Raw genomic sequence first — 21,231 nt, 5'->3', positions numbered from 1 at the left:
GTTGTCATACACATGTACTCATTTCCTGCAGAGCACCATTTTATAGGCTTGTATAAGTCTTTAAGGATTTATTCCTGCATTTTCTCTCTCAATTCTAGGCGTGTTTTCATTATTTCAGGACTTCTTGTAGCCTCCCAGTTCAGTTTTTTTAACCCATGATAATTTCTCAGGTTTCACTGAAGTCAGCAGCCTTTGTTAAACGCTTAATAGAGTTTTTTCTAAATGATTGCAAATAGCAGACTTTAACAGATTTTTAGGTCATAAGTAAATAGTGAAATGATATAAATGAAAATAATTTAAAAAACAAAAACATGACTATAGGTGATTCTGAAGTTAGGCCCTAATTGGTTTTTGGCTAGTGGTCACAAATGCAGTGGTGAGAGATCATTTCTTTTCTGAAGATTCCATGGGTTAAAACAAGGAAACCCATTTCCACCATAGAGCAAAATTCATCATGAAGCTAAATGGTACATCTTCAAATATATTTTTTTCAAATATTTAGTATGAAAACCCAAAATTTAGCATAAAAGCTTTGTTGTGAAGGTTCCTTTTGAGTATTATTTCTGCTGGAAGAAACATGGCATGAACTGGGGTGACTGGGCCTTCTTAAAATATGAGGCCATTTAGGCTTTGATTGGAATCACCGTTTCACAGACCAGTTATCTTTCTGAATCAGTTATCTTTCTGAAGTTTTCCTGGCTGATTTATTTTGGCTGCCTCAGAAAATCTTTGGTAAATGCTAGGGGAAAGAAGGCGATTTCTTCAAAAATTTCTTCTTTTTCTTCTTCAGTAAGTCCCTTACTTGCTTTTTCATAAGTAAGCATCTTACTTCCTGCACTGAGATGTACCTTTTCAAAGGCAGCTGCTTCCTTTTAAGTCTGGCAGTGCGCAGCTCTGGCTTTCTTCCTTCCTGGAAATTTTGTCAGTGCTCAACACTGTTACTGTCAGCCTGTGCATAGAGTCCTCCCCTGCATCTTCATCCTCTGCTTACCATGTGTCTTTTCCTGCAGCGTCCCCTTGTTCTTGCTCCTAAGGAAACCTTCTTCCTTAGAAGTTTCACCATGGCTGTTCTTGATCTTTTGAAGAAACATCGCGTCTTTGCTGAAATCTTTCCTTGGCTTAAAGCAGGCAGACCCCCTTTTGTATTGTGTAGTTGGCTATTCTGAAATGAAATATATAAGTAATATAATCTACCTATACTCTTTATCTGTACTCAATGACAAAAATAAGTACAAATAATGTCTTAACCATAAAATGATTCCTATAATGAGACGGTAGTTTATTATAAAACAATACATAGGGCAGCCCAGGTGGCTGAGCGGTTTAGTGCTGCCTTCAGCCTAGAGCCTGATCTGGAGACCCTGGATCGAGTCCCATGTTGGGCTTCCTGCATGGAGCCTGCTTCTCCCTCTGCCTGTGTCTCTGCCTCTCTCTCTTTCTCTCTCGTATAAATAAAATCTTGAAAAAAAAATACATATTTCAGACATGAAGGCATCATTACACTAAAGACACAAAATGGTATTCAGATTTTGCATGTACTTATAATGAGTAAGTTTGGATTTAAAAAAGGTCCAAATACATTTTCTTTAGGATATATAGCACAAGAAAATAAAAGAGCAGCATTATGAGTGGACATTAAAATAAAAACTAGTGCTGGGATAAAGAATAACAGATAAGACTTATTTAAATATGATAAAAGAGAGGGAAGTCGTTTTAATTTTAGAGCACTAAGCTGAGGAAAAGGAAGTGCGATATTCTTGCAGATAAGCTGGCCTTATTTCTAATACAGTGCCACAGTTATCCTTTATGTGGATGGTACGGAATGGTATCACAAAAATTCTTTTTGAACTTTATTACTTGTGAAAGAAATAGCCGAGTGCCTGGGTAGTTATACATGTGCCTCTTTGGCTGGGGTCATGATCCCAGAATCCTGGGATTAAGCCCTGCGTTGGGCTTCCTGCTTAGCGGGGAGCCTGCTTCTCCCTCTCCCTCTCCCTCTGCTCCTCCCCCTGCTTGTGCTCTCTCATTCTCTCTCTCTCAATAAATAAAATCTTAAAATTAAAAAAGATGTAGAAGTAAACGAAGAATTGGGAAATGAAACATTGATATATGAAGTCATAGAGAATTTGTGCTGTGGACTTCGGGGGACAATATCTATAAGGTTGAAAGGTAACAATGCTAAAATGAATCAATAACGTCAATATCAAATTTTTTACAATGTAAACTGCCTTTTGTGCCATACCAAAAAAGATGACAGTAACATGAAGCATTTTAACAACAAAAGTATTAATGAAATTCTGTGACATCATGTTTTATGTCTGCTTTTGCTAGTGTAATGACAGTTGGCTCTAGACTGTAAAAATAGTCTTCAGTCTTTGGGTGTTTCAGGTGCCTGGGTGGCGGAGTTGGTTCAACATCTGCCTTTGGCTCAGGTCATGATTTCAGGGTTAGGAGATGGAGCCCCACACTGGTGGTCTCCAGGCTCAGTGGGGGAAGTCTACTTGAATTCTCTCTCTTCCTTTGCCTCTCCACCTCCCACCCCCATGCTTACTCATGCACTTGCTCTCTTGGTCTCAAATAAACAAATCTTAAAAAAAAAAAAAAACTTGCAAAAAATATGTAATGGTTAAAGCACTTCTTCACTTTTAGGATCAAAATTTTTTTACCTGTTATCTAAGTTTACAGTGGGACATTTAAAGTCTTAACAAAAATTTTTCATTATTTGTGGCTATTCCATGAATTGCAGGATACCCAATATACCAGGATCACTAAAGTTCCATAGAATCCTCCCCAGTAATTGGGATCATTAAAAATGCCCTGTACATTTCCAAAATGTTCCCTCCATGAGCATAGATTTGCCACCGCTTACCTTGTGTCCCCACAATCTATAAAGTTTTCTGCCCCATTAATCAGGCCCTCATGTTTTCTTTCCATGTTCTTTTCTTTCTTTTTTTCCTATTTTGAATTCTGTAAGACCTGGATCTTGTAGTTTTAAAACCAGTATTCTTTTTTCCTTATACCAGTACTGTCAAACTGTCTACTTAGTACCTCCTTTCCTTTTCCTCAAGGCTCTGAGGTGTTTCTTAAAGTGCTCTGGTGTGAGAAATTTCTTGGCAATTTTACATGTTATTTTAAAACATTCATATCTATATTAGGCTTATTAAGTGATGTTTTCATAAGTAAAAATTTCTCTCCTCTGTATCTCTTGACTATAATTGATGCTCCAGGAAGATAAACCATTTTGGTTCAGTGGCTTGGAGTGCTCACATCCAACTGAATGGAGTACACTAAGGAAGTGCAGCTCTGTTGATGCAGACTTTTTTTTAATTGCTAATGGGTTGTTTCAATTTAAAGAGATCACAAAGCATAGTGAGGATTTGGAATCACTCTTGAAAGGGGCTCTTGCTTGGTGAGAGGCAGCCCTATAAGATAAAATTAGAAACTAATTAATGTCTCTGTAAAAAAAAAAAGTAGAGGAATTGTACTTAAAACATTTCTCAGGATTGTAATTATTTTTTTATTTTCTCTAATTTTCTGTAATCTTTTTACTGTTATCAGATACCACCTTTTGAAAGGAGTACCTGTTACCTTATTTCCATTCAGGTCAGACTATGTGTCTGTAAAGGATTATCTGATTCTTTGGTTCTTGGACTTTCTTCATCACACTTGCCTTGATTTTTAAAATCAGAGAAATCTAGTAGTCTTAGTTCTTCTGCAGAAATGTTAAGGAAACCAGTTGGAGAGCCATACAGCAATACTTTTTAGTTTTTGTTCTTTAGAGCTAGTCTATGTCCACTGAATTTCTAATAGGGAATCAATTTAAACGTTTTAAAATTTACCTTTCTACCTAAGTTTCTGTTTAGTGTATTAGTATAGCAAGTGTTCATAGTCTAGTGATAAAGTTATAACTTCACAGTTTATTTCAGAAAACCCCTGAAAACCCTTCAATATGGCATACTTTTGGAATTGGTGTTTTGCTTGGAGTATTTTCATCTTAGATGTATTCTGATTCATTTTGAAACAGTTTTGTCAGCTGACTGCATGTGTTCATACTATTTTTAGAATACTATTTTTATAATCAAAAGTGAAAGGTTGCTTCATTTAACTGTCTTTCAAGTCTTAAACTCATGTGCCTTGTGTATATGTCTTTATTTGAAACTATAGCTTAGGGTGCCATGCATTTCAACATGTTTTAAAAAGCTGGTTCTATTTTTTGGAGCAAGGATTATTTAACTTTTTTTTTTCCTGTCTCCTTTTCCCTTATTTTTCTCCCTCTTCTTCTCCTCTCCCTTTTTTATTTTCTGCCTATATGCCTCAGGGGCAAGGGAACATTTCGCACTCTTCTCTGTTTCTAGGTTCTACTGGAGAAACAAATTGTGGAGTCTTTTTTTTTTTTTTTTTAAAAAAAATCAAAATTGGAAAGGAGTTAGTTTGAATTTGATAATAGCAACTTAAGAATCACTTATTGTTTACATTAAAAAGGAAGCATTTATGTGTTAGGGGCCTAGTTTTATTTCCTAAAATAATGCCCCATACACTTAAATTAGAATAACATATTGCAAGTTACTAATGAAGACTCTTGCTTCTGACAAGGCTTGGAGGAATTATGCATAGATCAGCTTTTACAAATGGGCATGGACGATTCATATTTGAATTGCTGTGTTTAAATTTTAGTTTTGTCACCATCAGTTTTGCTTTTGTGAGTTTTTTAAGGTTTACATATTTGCATGATGAGCAGTTTGGGTCTAGATAGCTCAATTTATTTTCTTAAGATCTATTTTTCTTCCATATATCATTCTCTACGGGGATCATAGAGTATTAACATTTTCATTTTTCATATTATTCTGCCTCTGGAGAAACTTGATTGTTACCCTTTTCTAGTACTTGTTCTTGATGGTGTTTGTTTCTCAGTTGATCTGACAAAGGACTTTGAGTTGGTATTCTTATCCCTGAGATACAGCTAAATCCTTTTTCACCCTTCAACACATGGAAATGACATGTTCTTACTGCTGGAGGGTTTCTTGAGACATGTGGTTACGTTTCTAAGCTTAAGTTAGTATCAGCAGCTCAAGAATGATCTCTGGCTATAAAATTTAACATAATAATGAAATGATGAAAGTGATTTCTCTGAGGACTAGTTTATGGTTATTTTGTTAATAAGCAGTGATTATTAAGGTAGGTATAGTGATTTTTAACATGGTATTTGAGGAACATTATATTTGCTGTTTTAAAACACCACTTTAAGGGCAACCCGGTGGCTCAGTGGTTTAGAGCTGCTTTTAGCCTAGGGCGCGTGATCCTGGAGACCTGGGATGATTGAGTCCCACATCAGGCTCCCTGTGTGGAGCCTGCTTCTCCCTCTGCCGGTGTCTCTGCCTCCTGCTCTGTGTCTCTCATGAATAAATAAGTAAAATCTTTATTTTTTATTTTTTTTAATAATAAATTTATTTTTTATTGGTGTTCAATTTACCAACATACAGAATAACACCCAGTGCTCATCCCGTCAAGTGCCCCCCTCAGTGCCCGTCACCCATTCACCCCCACCCCTCGCCCTCCTCCCCTTCCACCACCCCTAGTTCATTTCCCAGAGTTAGGAGTCTTTATGTTCTGTCTCCCTTTCTGATATTTCCCACACATTTCTTCTCCCTTCCCTTATATTCCTTTTTACTATTATTCATATTCCCCAAATGAATGAGAACATACACTGTTTGTCCTTCTCTGATTGACTTACTTCACCCAGCATAATACCCTCCAGTTCCATCCACGTTGAAGCAAATGGTGGGTATTTGTCATTTCTAATGGCTGAGTAATATTCCATTGTATACATAAACCACATCTTCTTTATCCATTCATCTTTCGATGGACACCGGGGCTCCTTCCACAGTTTGGCTACTGTGGACATTGCTGCTAGAAACATCGGAGTGCAGGTGTCCCGGCGTTTCATTGCATCTGAATCTTTGGGGTAAATCCCCAACAGTGCAATTGCTGGGTCATAGGGCAGGTCTATTTTTAACTCTTTGAGGAACCTCCACACAGTTTTCCAGAGTGGCTGCACCAGTTCACATTCCCACCAACAGTGTAAGAGGGTTCCCTTTTCTCCGCATCCTCTCCAACATTTGTGGTTTCCTGCCTTGTTAATTTTCCCCATTCTCACTGGGGTGAGGTGGTATCTCATTGTGGTTTGATTTGTATTTCCCTGATGGCAAGTGATGCAGAGCATTTTCTCATGTGCATGTTGGCCATGTCTATGTCTTCCTCTGTGAGATTTCTCTTCATGTCTTTTGCCCATTTCATGATTGGATTGTTTCTTTGGTGTTGAGTTTAATAAGTTCTTTATAGATTTTGGAAACTAGCCCTTTATCTGATATGTTATTTGCAAATATCTTCTCCCATTCTGTAGGTTGTCTTTTAGTTTTGTGGACTGTATCCTTTGCTGTGCAAAAGCTTCTTATCTTGTGAAGTCCCAATAGTTCATTTTTGCTTTTGTTTCTTTTGCCTTCATGGATGTATCTTGCAAGAAGTTACTGTGGCCAAGTTCAAAAAGGGTGTTGCCTGTGTTCTCCTCTAGGATTTTGATGGAATCTTGTCTCACATTTAGATCTTTCATCCATTTTGAGTTTATCTTTGTGTATGGTGCAAGAGAGTGGTCTAGTTTCATTCTTCTGCATGTGGATGTCCAATTTTCCCAGCACCATTTATTGAAGAGACTGTCTTTCTTCCAGTGGATCGTCTTTCCTCCTTTATCGAATATTAGTTGACCATAAAGTTGAGGGTCCACTTCTGGGTTCTCTATTCTCTTCCATTGATCTACGTGTCTGTTTTTGTGCCAGTAGCACACTGTCTTGATGACCACAGCTTTGTAGTACAACCTGAAATCTGGCATTGTGATGCCCCCAGCTATGGTTTTCTTTTTTAAAATTCCCCTGGCTATTCGGGGTCTTTTCTGATTCCACACAAATCTTAAAATAATTTGTTCTAAGTCTCTGAAGAAAGTCCATGGTGTTTTGATAGGGATTGCATTAAACGTGTAAATTGCCCTGGGTAACATTGACATTTTCACAATATTAATTCTGCCAATCCATGAGCATGGAATATTTTTCCATCTCTTTGTGTCTTCCTCAATTTCTTTCAGAAGTGTTCTATAGTTTTTAGGGTATAGATCCTTTACCTCTTTGGTTAGGTTTATTCCTAGGTATCTTATGCTTTTGGGTACAATTGTAAATGGGATTGACTCCTTAATTTCTCTTTCTTCAGTCTCATTGTTAGTGTATAGAAATGCCACTGATTTCTGGGCATTGATTTTGTATCCTGCCACGCTGCCAAATTGCTGTATGAGTTCTAGTAATCTTGGGGTGGAGGCTTTTGGGTTTTCTATGTAGAGTATCATGTCATCGGCGAAGAGGGAGAGTTTGACTTCTTCTTTGCCAACTTGAATGCCTTTAATGTCTTTTTGTTGTCTGATTGCTGAGGCTAGGACTTCCAGTACTATGTTGAATAGCAGTGGTGAGAGTGGACATTCCTGTCTTGTTCCTGATCTTAGGGGAAAATCTTTAAAATAAATAAATAAATACATACATACATACATACATACCACTTTCACTTTTATTTGGAAATGAGAAAATAAGTAGTTGGTTTTTATTAATAACTTTGGTAGTGTTTCCTCCAAAACTTGTATCTGTGTCATATGATCTTTCTATAGAAACTGCTCTTTTTAAAGCTTTTAAAAAAATGTTTAGTTCACACTGATCAGCCTTATCACTCTCAGCAGTTATGCATGGTCTTTTTACATGAGTGGTCAGGATTATTACAACTTTTTAATACTAGCCATAGAGGCATACTTTTTTCTGAAAGTAGTTATGATGAAAAATCAATGTTAATGCTACTTCAGTGATGAAGATGTTATACTTTACTTACACCTTTCTTATGATAGAATTATCTTGACCCTAATTTTGTATGAAGTGGCTGTGAAAAATAAGTATTCGCTGATTTAATGACACAGTATTAGATTTTGAAGGATTAGATATGAGATGGGTAGTGTTTGATGAACTGACGGTTGTGTTTGTTTAGATATAGAGAAATCAGGTAAAACTTGAGGTTCTTTGGATGAAATGAAGTACATTTGTTTTTTAATGAAGTACATTCTTAAAGAAAATACTATATAGGCAATTACCATTAAATTATAAGGAGGTTAAGGCAGAGGTATATAGAATAGGCCAGTGTTACAGTTGTCCAGTTCATTTATAAAAAAGCAAATATAATTCTGAAGCTAAATTTTAGTTCAAGAATTGTCAAACCAACCTGAAAATACTTCTGACTATGGGTAGTCCACACTGCTTTCATCTTGAATGTATCATTTGCTATACATTTCTCTGGTTTAGAAGTGAATATTGTCCAGAGAATTAGGTAAGGCCAAGGAGGTAGGAAGCATAAACCTCCAGGTTTATATAAGTCCCCTATCTCAATAAATGGTGTAACTGGAGGCTAAGGTTTTTGGCTTTCCTCAATCTTCTCTGCTATATATTTGGCATTTATTTTACTAATGTCATCATAAAGAGTAGGAAATTGTGGCCCAGAGAGGAGAACTCATACAGTCATTTGTTGAAACTGGGACAAGAGCTCAAGAACTGGGACAAGAACTTACTGTCTGCCCTAATAAATAGGATGGGAATTGGGAAAAGAATTACATTTAATTACTAAATCACATGAAAATAGATGTAATTTCCTAAATCATACATTGATAATTATTAAGAGACAGTAGAATAAATGTAAAAGCAAAATGAACACAAGATAATAGTTCTTGAGGAGTCTGAAAATGTAATTTGTTTTGGATAGTATGAAAAAATAATTATAGTTAACAGTTTTAGTGCTTAATTCTGGGCCAGATAACTGTATTCTTTACATTATCTCATTTAATTTTTTAACAGCCTTCTGAGAGGTAGGTATTATTATTATTATTATATAGATGTAAAAACTGAGGCTTTACTATTGAAGAAAGTAAGTAGCAGAACTGGTAATCAAATATAGATCTGTCCCAACTCTAAGCCCAAGTTATGAACTATTGCATGATATGTTATGGCTTTCTTTTCAACTTAACATGCCTTTTCTAACAGGAAGTAGGATATGAGAAAACCCATTCAAAGCTTATTCCTTCTGTAGATCAATCCCTTTTGATAAAAAAAAAAGTGTTTTGAATTGTAATCACTTTAGTATGGTAAATTTCCAACAATTGGGAAAGTACGTAGTGATTATCCACTCCCTCTAAAAATTAGTGCAATATAGTTTAGTAGCATCTAGCCTTAACCTTCTATTTTATTTTTAAACAGAAACATTGTTCCCTTCATCTTGAGAGATTACAAGAATCACAAAAGGTCACTATACAGATATCACAGGTTAGAGAGATTGTACCCTTTTCTGGATAAAGAGCATAAATCCATTGGCACAGGCCTTATATATAAGGAGGGGTTGAAGTTGACTTTATTTTAGATGAACTAAAGCACCTCCCCACATACCCCATCCCTCTAATGAGTGAGGTGACAGCTATCAAGTATTATAATTAACCACCTATTCTTGTAAAGAGTGAAGGGAACTGGAGAAAGCAGGTAGCTGGGCAGCCTTTCACTGCCTTCTAGAAACATTTTTTTACATTATATGAAAGTTTGTGGAATAGAAAATAGCAGGTTTTCTGTGTTGCACTCAAACAAGTTGTCACAGAAACAGTAAAATAAATACAAAGTCAACATGAACACAAACTTTAGGACCTGGTAGTATTACAGATCTTCTGCTTATCTCCTGGGACAGAAAGTTTGCCATTTTAGAATTATCTTTTTAAAATCTGCATTTGAGTTGATCTGTTACTTAGTGTAGAACTAGATAGTTCTTTAAACTTGTCTGTAATTTGTTTCTAAACGGGGTTCTTCCATCCAAACTAAAAGAAGACCCAAAGATCTGTGCTCTTTGTTGCTCTCATAGAAAATGTTTACTGTATATTGTAAATTCATAAATATAAATATGCATAAATATGTATATGAACACATAATTTTGTTAAAAGTACTTTGGAAATGTCCGGAGGTAAAAATCATAGTCGTGGTTTTCAGGGAGTTTAAATGTCGTTGGAGAAGTTTACCCCTTTTTTAACCAGGCGAACTTAGATGTTCTTTAAACTGATTCTGTGTCCTCAATTGCTTAGCTTTTTTGTGAGTGAAGATAGAATCTCTCCTTGATAAACAAAGAAAATGTTCCATGTCTCTCTGGCCATATGGTCATCTTTTTAATGTTAGAATTCTCTCATGTGTTGTAGCCTTCAGTTAATTTTTTTCTAACTAGTTTTGAAATTAAAGAGGATTTCTACAGCTTCTAGTAATGAAATCATAGTTTTCTCTTTTGGTTGTATAATTGATTACTTGTGCTGAGTTTGATTTGTGTTATTCCTTGGAATTTCTTTACAGATTAGTTCTTAAGCTTTCAGGGAGGTTGGATAGGCTTCTGGACTTAAACAGTTTCAAGAAGCTTAATGAGAAAGTGTCAGGTGGAAGCACTGCATGAAAATTATACCCCTTTCCCCCCTAATTTTTTTTCTTGAGATTTGGGGACTTGCTTTATTTACTTGTACACATCATACTGTAAGTAGCCACACATTTATTTTAAAATTCCAGGCCAAAATTACCTTGTGCCCTTTGTTTTGTTTATTTGTGTTTTACCTCTTTTGACAATAGTCTAATTAATTTAAATATTCTATTCTGGCCATGTATGTTTAAACCAGTACACATTGGCCTTTTTTTTTTTTTTAACACATTGGCCTTTTCATTAAGACAAGCATTTATTATAAATCCATAATCAAATACTTAATGTTTTCTTAAATTCACTTGAACCACCTACAAAGTTGGAAATAAGTTATAGTTTTTTAATGTTACTCAACTAACATTTTAAGTAGGTCAAAAAGATGGCTGTTGCTATTTTTGTTAATTGTTGCTGGCAGTAAAATAACCTCATAGTGTTATAGAACTCCCACCATTGGTTACAGAAAAACTAGTTTCTGGCAGTTGCTGATATAAGCACACTAGATTTTGTCTGCTGTTTGTGTTTCGATGTAAAAGCACTTTGATAAAAATAAAAATTAGTATTTGAAGTTTTAAGCCACTTGAGCATCCTTCTTGATATGCTACGTATGGTCATTGCTGCCTACTTTGTAAAGATTGAAAATAGTTTGTCCTTTTCCCAGTTTTCTTCCCTTTAGTTTACAACAGAGAATGAACAAATCAAGGGCAAAAGGAAGAGTAGATTACAGAGTTTAAGTAGTTAATCCTTGTAGTTCTGTTTGTATGAAAGAGAAAGATTGCTTATTGCATCACACATAATTTTTAAATGTATGAGCATATCTTAGAGTACTTATTAATTGGATTAGATGCATTTCAAAATACACCAACCTAATTTATCAAATGGCTTTTTCCCCCCTAGTTCTGTAGAAAATGTTCTCAAAACACTCGTGAAAAGCTGCCGACCGTAAGTAGCTTCTCAATTTATAAAACTTCTTTTATTTCTGTGGTATTTCTCCATTCTTAGTATGCTTGGAAGAGGAAATTAAAGGTATAAATCATTTTTAACATTTTAATGTTAGTCATTGGGCACAACATATCGTTTCCAACTCTTGAACTGAATTATTCAGATTTCATTTATAAATTGAGAAATTTTTAAGTGGTGTGGGTGTCAGTTACCCATTATAAAGTAAGAATGCCATAATTTATGTGTAATTGTCTTTATTTGAAAGATTTTCCTAGAATATCATTACTCAGATCCAAAATATTTTCCAAAATGAGCATTGTAGGTATTGTATCAAAATGTGAGTAATAAAATAGTATTCAGACATTTTTAAAGTATGTTCTCTTTCAGTAGAACATACAGAAATATTGCATATTCTGATGTTTAAAGATGAATATGGGTTGAATTTAGTTTTAATCAATTCAACTCCATTACATGAACTTGAGACCCCTGGTTGGCTCAATTGGTGGAGCATGAACTCTTGATCTCGAGATGTTGGACGTAGAGCTTAGTGTAAATAAATAACCAGTTCTGTGGACTTGAGCTATTATTTATTGGACTGTTCTAAGATTGCTTATCCTGCTGTGTGTGGATACAGTGAATTTTTTTTTAATTTTTTTTAATTTTTTATTTTTTTATTTATGATAGTCACAGAGAGAGAGAGAGAGAGGCAGAGACACAGGCAGAGGGAGAAGCAGGCTCCATGCACCGGGAGCCCGATGTGGGATTCGATCCCGGGTCTCCAGGATCGCGCCCTGGGCCAAAGACAGGCGCCAAACCGCTGCGCCACCCAGGGATCCCTACAGTGAATTTTTTTGAATGGAAATCACTTTTATCATATTCTTATGAGTTAAAGTTATATAAATGGTTTTATAAATCAGATATTTGTTGCTGACCTTTTATACTCTCAATCTTGAGCAAATGTATTTTTAGGATGTAGTTTCCCTTTTAAGATTGAGGCTTAAGATCTAAGCTGAGTCATAAGCCACGTCATTTTGAGCTAGGTAGTGACCTCTTGGCCTGCATTTCCTCACCAGCAATTTGATTATCCTTGGGGTACTTCGTGGTTTTTAGCCTCTTAGGTAATTCATAGAACACCCAAGGCTAACAGTTGACTCTGAAAAATTAAGGAGAATTGATGTATGAGATCTTTAAAGGCAGAATATATTCTCTGTTTTTTCCTTTTTCATTCTAAACTGTGGCATAGGGATCCCTGGGTGGCGCAGCAGTTTGGCGCCTGCCTTTGGCCCAGGGCGCGATCCTGGAGACCCGGGATCGAATCCCACATCGGGCTCCCGGTGCATGGAGCCTGCTTCTCCCTCTGCCTGTGTCTCTGCCCAGCCCCCCTCTCTCTCTGTGACTATCATAAATAAATTAAAAAAAAATTAAAAGAAAAAAATCTAAACTGTGGCATAGTGACTTGGCACATAGATGCTTGATGAACTCAAAGGAGTATTGCTAGAAATATAGTTTTACTTTTCATATTAAGGAATGAAGTGTGGCTCTAATTAATACAGATGAACAAAGATATAATAGTATTAATAATGTGACACGTAGGCCAAACCTACATGTGTATTTGAAAGGGTTTCCTAACTTTTGGCCATGCCCAAATCTGAATTTCTCATTCACTTTTTGTTATTTTAACCTCCCTTAATGAGTATTTGGTTATTTTGCATGGGTCCTCTTTCTCCATTTTACCTGTTTTGTGTGTGGATGTACACTTCAGATTTTAATTTTGTGAATATTCTGTACCCTAGGGGCTCTCCTGCCCATTTCATAGACTTGTAGAATGTTAGCACCTGTAAAACCAGACCATCTAATTTAGTCTGCTCTTGTATACAAAAGAGCGCTGTGGTGCAGTGAGAGTAAATGGTTGGTCCAGATGTGCCTAGAGGTTCCTGGACTATTGTTCTCTTTCACATTTTACTGATTATCCATTTCTTATAGACTGGATTCTCTGTGACTAGATTTTTTTCCTACTGTATTTTAGGAGTTTTATTAGCTTTATAGCAGTTTTCTAAGTCCTATAGACAAGAAGAAAATTTACCTTTAAGTGCTACAAGGTATTTATTTTAGAGTTGCAAAAATGTACTTAGGTTAACATTTTAAGGGTCTGTTGTACCTTAGGAAATTCATTCCCTACCTCCCCCTTTTTTGTTGGTCATGTATTAATGTTGTAGACCTTTTAAGCCAATGATCAAATAAATGAAAACCTTCTTTTTTATCAGATACTTTCCAGCAGATGCCACAGCTGAGATGCTAGAAGAATGGCGGCCTTTAATGTGTCCTTTTGATGTAACAATGCAAAAGGCCATTACTTATTTTGAAATATTTCTTCCTACCTCCCTTCCTCCAGAACTTCATCATAAAGGTTTTAAGTAAGTATATACATATCTTGACAAATTATAGAACAGAGCGAGAAATGGAGATATTTAAGCCAACTAGTAAAGCCATAATAGTTAACAAAAATTTAACTCAACCGTTGTGTTAATTATACTTGAATTGGCTCAGGGGTTTAGCGCCTGCCTTTGGCCCAGGGCACGATCCTGGAGTCCCGGGACCCAGTCCCGCATCGGACTCCTGGCATGGAGCTGCTTATCCCTCTGCCTGTGTTTGTGTGTCTCTCTCTCTCTCTCTCTACTCTCTCACTCTCTCTCTCTCTTTCTCTCTCTCTCTCTACTCTCTCTCTCTCTATCTATCTATCTATATATGTCTATCATTAAAAAGAAAAGAAAAAATGTGTGGAGGGTGAAATATAAGATTGTAAATGAGGAGAGAATAATGCTTGTCTGTCAAGCCAAATACCATGAGGGCTTTACACGGCCCTTGGCTGACTCAATTGGTGGAGCATGTGATTCTTGATTTTGGGGTTGTGAGTTTGAGCCCCACTTTGGGTGTAGAAATAACTTAAAAGAAAAAAGTGAAGATAGGGACTTTAAGAAATCAAGAGAAAGAATAAAAAGTGCAAAAAGAAGTAGAAAATATCAGTAAATAGGCAGTGATAAGAAATGTTAAATTGTGTGGAGTACAGGGAAAGGAAAAGTATTTTGCTAAAACTTGGTCTTATTCATCATTTGTAGTTTTTCTGTTTTTTTAAATAATTTTTTTCTTTACTCATTCTAGTCTTTGCATTGTTTTTAAGAATTATTTTTTTCTAGATAACTCTAGGTATATAACAAATCCTAGCATAAAAGATACTTAGGGACACCTCGGTGGCTCCGTTGGTTAAGCGGCTGACTCTTGACTCAGGTCATGATCTCAGGGTCCTAAGATTGAGCCTGGTGTTGGGCTTCACCTTGGGCATGGAGCCACCTTAAATTTCTCTCCCTCTGCCCCTCCTTCCATGCCTTGTGTATGTGTTCTCTCTCTAAAAAAAAAAGAAAGAAAGAAAGAAAGAAAGAAAGAAAGAAAGAAAGAAAGATAATATTTAGATTATGCTCTTTTAAAAAAAGATTTATTTGAGAGAGAGTGCGTATGAGAGAGCATGAGGAGGGAAGAGCAGAGGGAAAAGAAGAAGCAAATCCCCCCCTTCTGCTCCCCACCATCCCAACTGAGCAACTTTTTTATGGAAAAAGAAAAAGGTATGAAAAGACTGGAAGGAAATAGGTATTATTACTCTGTTGTGGGTTCATGCTTATTCCCCAGACACCCCATATTTTCTGTAGTGAGGTTTTAAATCAGAAATTTTGTACATAGCTATATATTTGTGAAATTTTAGTTATAAATCAGAAATTTTTTTATGGTGTTTTTATTTGAAAGAGAGAAAGCATGAACAGGGGGAGGGGTAGAAGGACAAAGCAGGCTCCCCACTGAGTAGGGAGCCTGATGCAGGGCTCAGTCCCAGGACCCTGAGATCATGACCTGAGCCAAAGGCAAATGCTTAACTGACTGAGCCACCCAGGCACCCCTATGATTCAGAAATTCTAAAAACTTTTTATTTTCTTTGACATTTATAAAGATTGCTGAATAATATTCCAACATTTTCTTGCCCTTATAATTCTCTTCTGTTTAATCTGAGATTATTTCCCCCATGATATTTTAATTGTACCTAATAGTTTATAGCTAATTTCTTTTGTCGAACATCTATTATGGTGCTAATTAATGGTATAATTACTAATTGGCTTGGGAAGCCTGGGTGGCTCCGTGCTTGAGCTTCTGCCTTTGGCTCAGGGCATGATTCCAGGATCTGGGATCGAGTCCCACGTAGGGCTCCCTGCATGGAGTTTGCTTCTCCCTCTGCCTGTGTCTCTGCTTCTCTCTCTCTCTCTCTCTCATGAATAAATAAATAAAATCTTTTAAAGATTTTATTTATTTATTCATGAGAGACATAGAGAGAGAGGCAGAGACACAGGCAAAGGGAGAAGCAGGCTCCATGCAGGGAGCCTGATGTGGGAATCCATCCTGGGTCTCCAGGATCAGGCCCTGGGCTGAAGGCAGCGCTAAACCGCTGAGCCACCTGGGCTGGCATAAATAAAATCTTAAGAAAAGAAAAAACTAATTGGCTTAAGGAAAGAATATAAGGGAGAATTGCAAGAACAGGTAGTAATAGGAAAATATGAGAGGAGATCTCCCCACAGAACATGAGCCTGATGCCTCCATCCCAGGACTCTAACTAAGATCATGACCTGCACATAAACTAAGAGTAAGAGTCAGGTGCTTAACCAACTGAGTGACCCCGGCACCCCTACCAATGAAGTAGAGGTTTGATGAGATGACTCTCTTGGCATAAATATATCGCAAGAGGAATATTCAGACAACAGTAGTTATTAGTTCCATTAAATTTATAACATTCAGTATTATTTTTCCTAGGGTGTGTAGTTATCAGTAAGAATAATAGATTAGAAAATTCAAAGGATACCTGGCTTTGAACCATTTTCTATAAATCACTTGCTATTCATAACATTTTTCTTCTTCAGACTTTGGTTTGATGAATTAATTGGCCTTTGGGTTTCAGTGCAAAATCTCCCACAGTGGGAGGGGGTGAGTATTCTGTTTTTTCCTCCTTTGCTATCAGGTCATTTGATAAATATTATCAGTTCCTTAGAATTGACTATTAACAATGTTGTAATTTTTTTTTTCTGTTTGCTGTTTCTAACCGAAATAGATACTTCTTTTGGTTTTATCAATATCTAGAAGCATATACATGTATTATAAAATGCATGAAATGTAAGGCTGTTGTTTGTTTCCTTTTGTACTACCTTCACTAGCATGTTGCTATACACATAGTGGATGTTTTCTTTATGCTTATTAGATTAAAATTTCTCCTTCTATTTGCATTGTGGATGATGCTTTGTCATTTCCCTTTTAATAAGCATTTCATCTGCAGTTGATTTTAAATGGGTGACAAGAATTAGAACTTAAATTTGGAGATTATTAAAAAATGAGTCATAAACCATATATTAAGCTGTGCTAATGATAACAGCTGGGAACAATAAATAGATGTGACTGTGACACTTAATAACAACAGGTGTATTTCCTTAACTTTCTTTTTTGTTTACTTTCAGCAACTAGTAAATCTCTTTGCTCGATTGGCTACCGATAATATAGGGTACATAGATTGGGATCCATATGTACCAAAGGTAATTAAGAACTTTGAACATACAACATATACAACATATAGTAGCATTCATAGCACTTTTTGTATCTTTAAGTGTGTTTTGTATGTTGATTCATAAAATATTTGTTGACCACTAGTAAAAAGATAAAATTTACCAGGGTAGATCATTTATTTTCAAAAACTAATTGTAGTTTTTGATTATACCAAGGTATCATAAATGTGTGATTTCTATCTTGCCTGTGTAGGACATGAAATAGAAGTTTCAAAGTGAGTAATTTAGGAAGTACTAAGTATATTATTCAGGGTGTCTTACATTCATACCTCCTGACAAATTTTGTGTATTGTTTTTGATTGCTATTCTAGAGTGTTCTTCGCTTTTTAGATCACATTTCCTAGAGTAAATACAGCTATGAGTGTCTCTGGGTACAGTGTTCTTAACATCACTTAACATCACTTAATATCTTACATATTGTTTCACCTCCAGTAGGTTGAGGAGAGCTGGCATGAGGCATCCAGTGATTCTGATGCACAGTGACAGTAGAGCAGGGCTGGGGAGCAGCAGATGAATATTCTATTTACCTTTGCTTATACTCTCCAGTATAGGAGGAAAAGTGATTTTCTCCCACTGTTGGGCTCCCTATTACTAATGACAGATTTTAAATATAAATTTAATTGTATTAAAATGCAATTATTAAATGACAGATTAAAATGCAAATTCCTAGGGAAAAAATCAAATGTTAGAATTTGGAAAAGGATTCTAGGTATTTGCATTTTGTACATTCTTGACATGGAATGAAAGCATAAGAAAAATAATTTTATATGCAGAGAGATGGAAAGGAGCCAAAATACTTCATGTTTAACTGTACTTGTCTATATTTTGCGTTTTTATGTGTAACTATATCTCATTTGATTATTTATGGGTACATGGATACAGCTGCTTCTTATCCACAGCCCTGTGACCTCAGTGTCATTTAAAAGAAAGTAAATAGGAGCTCCTGGCTGGCTTAGTCATCAGAGCATGCAGCTCTTGATATCGAAGTCCTGAGTTCAAGCCTCATGTTGAGTGTAGATATTATTTCAATAAACTTTTAAAGAATGAAGTAAAATATAACACTTCAGTTATTTAAGGAGTTACCTGATACATATAAATATTTACTCTTTATTTCTTTTTTCTTTTAAAGATATTTACAAGAATTCTGAGAAGCTTGAACCTCCCAGTGGGAAGCAGTCAAGTGTTAGTCCCAAGATTTTTAACAAATGCTTATGATATAGGACATGCTGTGATATGGATCACCGCTATGATGGTTTGTAACTCATTAATTCATCTAATTTTGTATTAACCATACAAAAATTCTGTATAATCACATAATGGCCATGTTCCTGTCTTAGTTGGTCATTGGATTCTTGGATATTTTCTGATGTTGTATGCTAATGTTAACCAGACCCAGAATGTAGAAAAATGCACCATTTGTAAATCTCTCTAGCCAGTGATTCTTAATAATGGAGTCAAAGATTAAAGAGATTTAGAATGTCTGACAGCCCTACAGATCAAGAACCAGACTCAAAAATGTAAGGTCAAATTGAAAATGATAAATCTGTGATTAGTACTCAGGATTTTACATATGTTCAGTACAAATGCATTCAGTGTCGAAGATTACACTGACACAGAGCTTACTAAACAAAGGAAATTATCTTGGTAAAGGGAGAAATATGGAGGATTACTTTACTGACATCCTTGAAGGAAAGGAAAAATATATCCACATGCTTGGATTTCAGTGTCATCTTGCAAATAAGAATATTAGAATAATTTTATACTCTAATTTTCTGGATTATCATTTATATTGCTTCTACTGCTGTCTCTTTTTAAAATTATTCTGTATTTGGTATATTCACAGATTATGTTGTTTGGTTGGTCGTTTTTGTGGAAAAGGCAGGATGGTTGTGAGAAGTTTGGCTATTAAATTTTATTTTTGGATTTAAAAAAATTCATTCTCCCCATTTTTGCTATTTCATTATTAAATATGGAAAAAGCACATTTTCTTTCTAATACTTCATAAGAGCAAAAACATTTAGATGTTTACTATCTTACATCAGCAGTGAGTTGAAATGCCATAGAATTATATCGTGATGACTATCAGCTTTATTTAATGTTGCTATTCTCAGTTTTTCCCATTGACAGTTTCGTATTAAATATGAATGTTGAGTATAATAAATCAAAAATGCTAATTATGTTACACTATTAATATTTTTATTGGGGTTTTTTGCAATAGAATTATGATGATCTTTTTAGTAGTTGACCTATTATCATTTGGGAACGTGTACATGGATTTCCTTTCAGCAGGAAGAAATGTTCCTAATGCAACTCAACAGTCTACCTTAGGTCTATGCCCTTTTTGAAAGATCATCTTGAGAGAGGGAAGGTCAGGATCCTTGGGTGTGGCTCAGTGGTTTAGCACCTGCCTTTGGCCCAGGGCATGATCCTGGAGTCCCAAGACCAAGTCCTATGTCAGGTTCCCTGCATGGAGCCTGTTTCTCCCTCTGCCTGTGTCTCTGCTTCCCTCTCTCTGTGTCTCCCATGAATAAATAAATAAAATCTTTAAAAGAGAGAGAGAAGGTCTTAAAACCTAATTATAGAGGCACCTGAGTGGCTTAGTCACTTAAATGTCTGCCTTTGACTCAGGTCATGATCTCAGGGTCCTGAGATTGAACCCTGCATCAGGCTCCTTGCATGTGTTCTCACTTTTCTCGGTCTCTTAAATAAATAAATAAAATTTTAAAAAATAAATTAAAACCAAATTATAGTTCTTTATTTCTGGGGCTGTCAAACTTGGTAAGATGCATGCTGACTTTTTTCCTCACTTTTTTCCCCCATATTGTTGTTTGGTGTATTTGTTTTGGTAATAGATTAAGAAAATATTTTTCTTTTGAATCAAAATGTGGATGTGGTCAAATATAACAGATTTACTCATTTGAAAGATTTAGGAATAATAGAATATTTGAATGCATTTGTGTAAATATCACTTCTTCATTTCCTGCAATAAGAAATTGACTTCTTGAGGATGCCTGGGTGGCTCAGTGGTTTAGCATCTGCCTTTGGCTCAGGGCGTGATCCTGGAATCCCGAGATCAAGTTCTGCTTTGGGCTCTTTGCAAGGAGCCTGCTTCTCTTCCCTATTCCTATGTCTCTGCCTCTCTGTGTCTCTCATGAATAAATAAATAAAATCTTAAAAAAAAAAAAAGAAATTGACTTCTTGAATCCTTTAAGGAATGCTTTTTATGCCTGGTGTTACCACTCTTGTTTTTTTTTTAAGAGAAGTCTTAGTGACAAAAGTTATTTCACTGCAGAAGAGTAAAATAATGCTGATACCCAAAATTGAAAAAGATCTTTCAGTGATCTAATTTGTTTTCAGTAAGTTGCCCATATTTTTAGTAGAGTGTTTTGCATAGAAGATTGTAGGAAGTTCACTGGGGAATTGTTTTTGACTCTTACATAGAGGTAGAATTGGTTTTTGTCAGCAAAATGGATGTGTACCATGTTAGAAAGGTATATATATAAGCTTGGGCCTGTCAGTCCTTTCAGTTTTCCAGTGTACTGTGGTTACTAATATTTTTGTTCTTTTATTTGAATAGGGTGGACCAAGTAAGCTAGTGCAAAAACACTTGGCTGGTTTATTTAACAGCATCACGTCTTTTTATCATCCCTCAAATAATGGGCGCTGGCTGGTGAGTGTGTTCATTTTTCATTGTAGGGTTTGGAATTTTTTAAAGATATGGTCACACAGTTTACATTGTTCTATTGTGTAAAACCTGTAATACATTTTCTGTCTTTCATATAAATGTTGGCTATATATAGGTGATTAAGATCAAATTAAGTTACCATGTTCATAGAACATAAAAATAAATGAAGATAATACTGGTCTAGGAACTGATGACAAAATGTCACATTCTGGCAACAGGAATGTCGGTTGTGGGTTTTGTTTGTTTTGGGTCTTTTTTTTTTCCCATAATGCCTGGTTAAAATGGTTTCTCATGTAATAGAAGATTCATCTAGTGTGAAAAATTAAAATTGACATTTGAAACACATTTTTATCATCAATAATTAATTGATAATAGCATTTTATTCTATCTAGTTATGCCATG

General features: G+C 35.7%; 1 protein-coding gene across 1 annotated transcript in view; it reads left to right on the top strand.

Annotated features, from left to right (window-relative positions):
* Window positions 1-21,231, top strand: part of PSME4 (proteasome activator subunit 4) — a 107,583-nt gene that overhangs the window by 22,808 nt on the left and 63,544 nt on the right. Inside the window, exons 4-9 of the mRNA XM_055327991.1 lie at window positions 11,455-11,499; window positions 13,764-13,913; window positions 16,452-16,515; window positions 17,040-17,114; window positions 18,274-18,396; window positions 20,722-20,814. Coding sequence (XP_055183966.1) covers window positions 11,455-11,499; window positions 13,764-13,913; window positions 16,452-16,515; window positions 17,040-17,114; window positions 18,274-18,396; window positions 20,722-20,814 — 550 coding nt within the window. The remainder of the gene's footprint in view (window positions 1-11,454; window positions 11,500-13,763; window positions 13,914-16,451; window positions 16,516-17,039; window positions 17,115-18,273; window positions 18,397-20,721; window positions 20,815-21,231) is intronic.

Source organism: Nyctereutes procyonoides, unplaced genomic scaffold (genome assembly GCF_905146905.1).
Source record: "Nyctereutes procyonoides isolate TBG_1078 unplaced genomic scaffold, NYPRO_anot_genome, whole genome shotgun sequence".
Classification (NCBI taxonomy): Eukaryota; Metazoa; Chordata; class Mammalia; order Carnivora; family Canidae; genus Nyctereutes; species Nyctereutes procyonoides.
This window is presented reverse-complemented; position numbering and strand designations above follow the sequence as displayed.